Genomic DNA, 6,505 nt, shown 5'->3' with positions numbered 1-6,505 from the left:
CCAATTCACCTATAGCGCATGTCAAATGAAATGCCAACTGACCCAGCCAGGACTCAAACCAGCGACCTTCTTGCTGTTAGGTGATTGTGCTAACCACTGAGCCACCATTCCATGCACTCTGAATATGTATTTTTATTTATTTTTCACTGTAGTCTACTAAATTCTAAAACTGCTTGCCATACCTCTGTGGGCTGAACGTCACTTGGAGCTGTTCCTTACCTGGTTAATTAATAGTAAAATTAATATTTAAAGTAATAAGCACAACCTGCTAAAACAAGAATGAAATGCATAACATAAACTGTACATATAATATGCTTCTCTATAAAAAAACAACAACACATTTTTGTGCATTTTCACAATCATTTTTTATTGTGGCTGAAAGCTGTAATATATTTCTTAAGGAATCTCCAATGACAGGAAACATGGAGGACCTCAGTCAGACTCGTCTTGGACCAGAGCAGCTTTAGCAGTAACCTCTGGGACCAGGGAGGTTAAGCAGCTCTGACGATTTGTAAAATGGTCATCCGGAGACTTGGTGGATAGGGAGCAGCAGTGACAGGAATGTTTAACAAAGCCTGTGCTGGATTTGCTGGAGAGGCCCTGACAGGATCTCTGGACCAAAGGCAGCTGACCAACATAGTGGCCATCTTCTGATTCATTGGTGAGATGGCATCTGGGAGCTCAGCACTAGTGGCAGAGGCCTCTGGCATGGCAGTAAGTGGGACTTGTGTTTCGGGCATGACAGAGAACAAATTCATCCCCAGGCAGTCGCTCCGCAAGACGCGAAAACAACTGAACTGCCTCAAGTCAAGGCACCAGACGCAACCAAGGCTTGCCAGCCCCGCAAGACGCTAAGGCTGCTAACCTATCTAAAATAAGGATGTATGGAAAACCCATGTTATCCCACCAGATGCAGGGCTCCTTCATGACTACAGGGTGATCTAAAAGACATTTAGAATTAAATTGTTCAGATAATTAAATTAGCAAAAAAGCCAAAAAAGGTGGATAAAACATCAAAATGTCAATTTATTTTCATTATTATTTAGCCAGTCTTAGATGTGCTACCTTGAACCAGTTATGGGAGAGCAGCTCATCCAAAGGCAGCCTCTTCTCAGGATTGCTTTTAAGGCAACCCCGAATAAAACTGCAGCATTCTGTAGAGACAGACAAAGAAATGTCGAGTTATTACTATGCACTCGTTCTCTAAGCTAGAACTGTAATATCTGCACTCTCAGGAAATAAAGGTATGCGAGCTGTCACTGGCGTGGTACCTTTTCAAAAGTACAAATTTGATCCTAAAATGTCCATATTAATACCTCAAGGGTACATATTAGTACCTAAAAGGTCCTCCTAATTTTTTAGGTACTAGAATATACTTTTGAGGTATCAATATGGAACATTTAAGTACAAATGTGTACCTTTTGAAAAGGTACCACACCAGTGACCGATCGCGTTTATTTCTGAGAGTGTACAAGATTCCTATGCTATCCATTAATTCAGTGTTTTCTCTATTCTACACGATTAACAACTGCAAAATGTAATAATACTTTTACCATCTGAGTAGCCAGTCTGGAACCAGATATTAACGTCCATGTAAGCGATGTCGGAGCAGTCTGGGAAAAAGCTGGTGATCATTCTGAACAGTAGGACCCCTAGTGACCATACTGTCGCCGCTTTCCCATGGTACTCTCCCATCTCAATAAACTCCGGAGGGCAGTACCTTTCTGTTCCTGGAAGGAAAGTTTTGTCACATGTTTGCTTTATCGCTGCATGTTCTCACTTTTGCTGTTCTCAATTTAATCATTGACTCTCCTTATCTGAAAATGCTGTCAATGTTAATGTCTAGAATTCAAGTCACAAGTTCAAAAGATGATACATACCTTTGTAGGTGTCGTAGGATGATGTTCTCAGGAGGTCCCCACATCCGAAATCAATAAGTTTTACCTCTAGGGTCTCCACGTTCACCAAGAGGTTTGACATTTTGATGTCCCGATGGAAGACCCCCCGAGAACAGCAGACAACAGCAGCATCAATGACTTGGCGCATAAAATAACGGGCCATCTCCTCACAGAAGACGCGGTCGTAATGCAGCCAAAAAAGATGCATATCCATGCAGGGTGAGGGCCGCTCTAGGACCATAATATATTGGTCATGATGGTCTTCCCAATCCAGCAGCTGTATAATGTTTTTACAGCTGGGACCTTGATTGGCCAGCAATGTAAGGGCCACCTCAAGGGGAACTGGATTGGCATGGTCAGGCTAGAAGAAAGAAAATTTTTATCATAGTAAGATGGAAGCAGTTTCTGAGATACAAATTTAGTCCAGTCAAGTTTGTCTACTGAAATATTTGTGATCCATCATTTACATTACAATATTAGCAATTCCAAACTGAGCAGAATTAAGACAGATAGAGTAGTCTACTTACAAGGCTGATGTACGGCTCATTTTCTACTTTCGCTGTGAATTTCACAGCCACCTGAAGGCTGTCTTCACAGCGGGTCCCTTCATAAACAGAGCCAAATCCTCCTTCACCCATCTTCTTGCCGATGGAGAACTTGTTGCGAATGTCATCTAATAAAATATAATAAAAACATTAGTAACATTATATTAGTTAATATGTACTAACTGAAAGAGTTGAAAACATAATAAGAAACTCAAAAAATCTAATTATGATTATTACATGAAGAAGCATCATTTATTTACCTGCTAGCTTATACTTGTATTTATAAATACTTCAGGAATCAACTAAGAAATATGAACATTTGTCTTTTCAAAAAGTCACAGTGCCCAAATAATTAGTCAACCGCAATTACTGTCAAATCATTATCTAAAAACAACAACAACAGCCAGCGGCAAAGCAACTGAGGGGACAGGGGGGATACGTCCCCCTCACTTTTAGAGAAAGTCCATTTAGAAACAGGTAATTAATGATTGTGTAAATGTAAAAAATGTAAACTTTTGGTTCTCATACAGCTGTCCAGCTTGTTTTTAAATGTTCGCTAAACCCCTGACATAACTATAAAAGCACTAAAATGATAAAAACAGCATTAAATATATAAAATTCTGTCTGTGTGTGTGTGTCATAATTTAGATTATGACAGTAAACTCACCCTCAGTCTTTATGATCTCAGTACAGTCCAGCTGTTTCAGCAGTTGTGATTCACTCACATTTGCTAACAAACTGACTGGACCGTCTTGATCTTGAGGTTGGACTTCATTCACTTCAATTTCCTCGGCAGTGGGAAGGACATCAGGACTACTAGTAGAAGGATTTTGGTGATCATTGTCCTCAACAGAATAGACAATGTCCTGCAGAGAAGTTGGATCTAAAGAGAAGAACATTAACCACATCAATTACACTTTTTTGTTTTGTTATTGGAATCTTAAACTTCTGTTAATCATATCTATAATGCAACATTTATCACATCATGCAATAAAGGCATTTATCTGTATGTTTACAACATGTGATGGTGATTTGTAATTTTATATTGTGTTTAATGATGATTAAGAGACTTAATGTTCAGAGTTGGTCATTTACCCTCAGTGCTCCTCCTGTATGGGGTCTCAGTGTCCTGGTCCACCTCACCCTGCTCCACCTGAGCTCTGGTGGATTTAGGAGGGGATAAACAAGAGAAAAAAGAGGCCAAACTCTTGAAACCCCTACTCTTTGGCCTCTTCTTTTTTGTTTTCTTCCCTCCTTTCTTCTTTCTACCTCCCTCACCGACAACCACAGGCGTCTCGTCAAGACGAGGATGGAGCTCCGCCGTGTGGTCGGTGGGAGTCAGTGCTGGTCGGTGATTGGCTCCGTCCACGCACTCAACTCCTCCCTCCTTCTCTTTACAAGATTGTCGCTGTCCCATAGTAAACGCAAAAAGTCGCACAACACACTGTAAACACTGCTGAAACACTCAACTCCTAACTCGCTACAAAGTGATGATTCAAATTTTGCAGTTTATATAGTTCTATTGCGTTCTAAGACATTCTTTCGTGGAATTCCTATTATGACATGAGCACTGGTTGAGAGCTGAGTGAAGATTTAACACTGAAACCAACTAAGAATGATCCGAATATGTGTATAAATAAATTTGACTATGTTTTAAAAACATTTTCATATATTTCCACCTGTTTTATTAATCTCAGCTTGTCATTTTTTTAACAGTAAGATAATTTAGAGATTTATCAAGCATTTAACACACTCTTTTTACTAATTTAGTCTCAATCAAGCTACTTTATTTTTTTTATTCAACTCATCGTACCATATTTTAAATTCCTTATTTTATAAAAATAAAATTATTAAAAATTTTTCTTTTTTTTTAGTTTTTGATTAAATTGTGTATTATTTAATTAGTATTTTCTTTATATTTTTTTGCATTGTTAAAATAATTATATAGGATAAATATAATAATATATAATATAATACCTATATAATTATTATATAAAAATATATAATAAATAAAATAACTAATAAACAAAGATTCTATTAGTATTATTATTATTATTATACATTTTTGTTTTATACTATAAAAATATATATTTACATTTGTTTATGTCAGGGGCGACATGGTGGCGCAGTAGGTAGGGCTGTCGCCTCAGAGAAAGAAGGTCGCTGGTTCGAGCCTCGTCTGGGTCGGTTGGCATTTCTATGTGGAGTTTGCATGTTCTCCCTGCGTTCGCGTGGGTTTCCTTTCAGGTGCTCCGGTTTCCCCCACAGTCCAAAGACATTCACTATAGGCGAAAGAAAATTGTCCATGTCCATGGTGTATGTGTGTGTTTCCCAGTGATGGTTTGCGGCTGGAAGGGCATCCATAAAACATATGCTGGATAAGTTGGCAGTTCATTCCGCTGTGGGGATCCCAGATTAATTTAGGGACTAAGCCGAAAAGAAAATGAATGAATGAATTTGTTTATATATTTGTTAACAGATATGCTATTTATTGATTAAATTAAATAAATTACTTATAGGTTACACTACACTGGAATAAAATTTACTCAAGAGATAAAACTTACATAATTCTGCTGATGTTACATTGCAGTCTTATAAAATAAAAATAAAAAGATCTGTGCAACAAATTAAACATCATTTTCAACATTAAATCACAGCATGGTGAAAGGTACAAAAAAGTCAAACATATATGAAAAACAGGTTTATTTGTGTGTGCATTAATGACATCTGCTCAAAAGTTTTTTCAAAAACAACACACAGAGAGACACACATAATATTTCAATAGGATCTTCAGGCCTCAGAGAAAGTCAGGCCTCTACTAATGTTCAAGTCTACACAAACAATGTGTTTCTGAGCAAGCTTTAACAAACCAGCATACTTAACAAGCTTTACATGGTCCAAATGGTTATTTATAGTGTCAACCACAGAATGATGATTTTCATAAAGTGCAAAAATGAAGTATGTTTCTTTAATTCTGAGATTACACAAATGAGAAGCTGTCAAATTCTTTGAATATGAAAGTGTGTATAAATTTGCAATTTCTTGATCATTGTCTTTCACTTGAGATTGAGGATGCCCTTCAGTGATGTTTAAGTATAAACTGGTGGTACATCGTGTGACCCTGGAAAACAAAATTGAGCTTATTACCCCGTACAAGATCTTGCTCCATAAATACATTTTGTAAATATGCTGTAAATAAATTGTAAACCTTTTTATTATTAATAAGTAGAAGTACATTATTTTAAATATTTAGATTTTTTTAAAACTCTCAGATATTAGGTTTTTCAGATAGTCTCCACCAAATTCTGTTCTATTAAACATCAATACACAGGCCCATAGGCAGTCTGCTGGAGGGGGTGGTTACCTTTTCTCAAAAAGTGGACCTTTTTACAGTTATAAGCCTCATTTTCTAATAAAATATAAGATTTAAATAGTACATTTTAGTGACATTAAGCAATATTTTAGCTGGATTTGTCGGCTGGTCTTCATAACTATACTGTTTGAGACCTAAAAGAATTTTTATTTGCTATCAAAATATCTTGATACCAAAAGAAATGTGAATAAATACTTATTTTTAAAATAAAAATGTATTATATCTTAGTATGTCATTAGAAAAAAGTGTCATATTGTCATTTAATAGGCAGAACAAACTGACCAGCACATTCAACTTTTCTCAATTAGAATATGGGCATTTGAATAATTAAAAAACATTATTATTAAGACATAATAGTAATGCAGAGCTTCACAATTTTTCTATTGTTAAAAAGTACATTTAGAAATTCACGGATGACAACATTAGCCAAATTGTTTATAAATTGTATCTTTTATTGGTCATTTTTTGTTTCAAGAATAAATTCCCAGATTTAGAATAAAAGTCACTTGTAAAAACTTTTCTCTATTTAAAAACAAGACAGTAGGTCAGTAGTGAAAGATGACTTACGTCAGATTATGTTTTGTTGCACAGCTGAATGTTGGATTCATGAAAAATTTTGCATAAGTCAAAACTGATTAGCTGAAGTCTCACCGAAGGGATAGCCACGGTCTCCGAAGGGATGCTTTTGG

General features: G+C 36.4%; 1 protein-coding gene across 1 annotated transcript; it reads right to left on the bottom strand.

The window, feature by feature from the left end:
- Positions 1-339: 339 nt before the first annotated feature.
- On the bottom strand, positions 340-3,924 carry pimr68 (Pim proto-oncogene, serine/threonine kinase, related 68). Its single transcript, XM_087240209.1, has 7 exons — positions 3,539-3,924; positions 3,111-3,326; positions 2,426-2,571; positions 1,881-2,259; positions 1,554-1,730; positions 1,066-1,154; positions 340-941 (listed from the first exon to the last, which is right to left on the bottom strand). The coding sequence occupies exons 1-7, from the start codon at positions 3,858-3,860 to the stop codon at positions 930-932; spliced, it is 1,341 nt and encodes a 446-aa protein (XP_087096335.1). The 5' UTR covers positions 3,861-3,924; the 3' UTR covers positions 340-929.
- Between the last annotated feature and the right edge of the window lie 2,581 nt (positions 3,925-6,505).

The sequence above is a fragment of the Danio rerio genome, chromosome 2 (genome assembly GCF_052040795.2).
Source record: "Danio rerio strain M-AB ecotype USA chromosome 2, GRCz13ab, whole genome shotgun sequence".
NCBI lineage: Eukaryota > Metazoa > Chordata > Actinopteri > Cypriniformes > Danionidae > Danio > Danio rerio.
This window is presented reverse-complemented; position numbering and strand designations above follow the sequence as displayed.

Coding starts and splice junctions, on each gene's coding strand:
- pimr68 (XM_087240209.1), bottom strand. CDS start 3,860: ATGGGACAGCGACAATCTTGTAAAGAGAAGGAGGGAGGAGTTGAGTGC. Junction 3,327..3,538: donor ATACAGGAGGAGCACTGAGG/GTAAATGACCAA, acceptor TCTTCTCTTTAG/ATCCAACTTCTCTGCAGGAC. Junction 2,572..3,110: donor TGAGATCATAAAGACTGAGG/GTGAGTTTACTG, acceptor ATATTTTATTAG/ATGACATTCGCAACAAGTTC.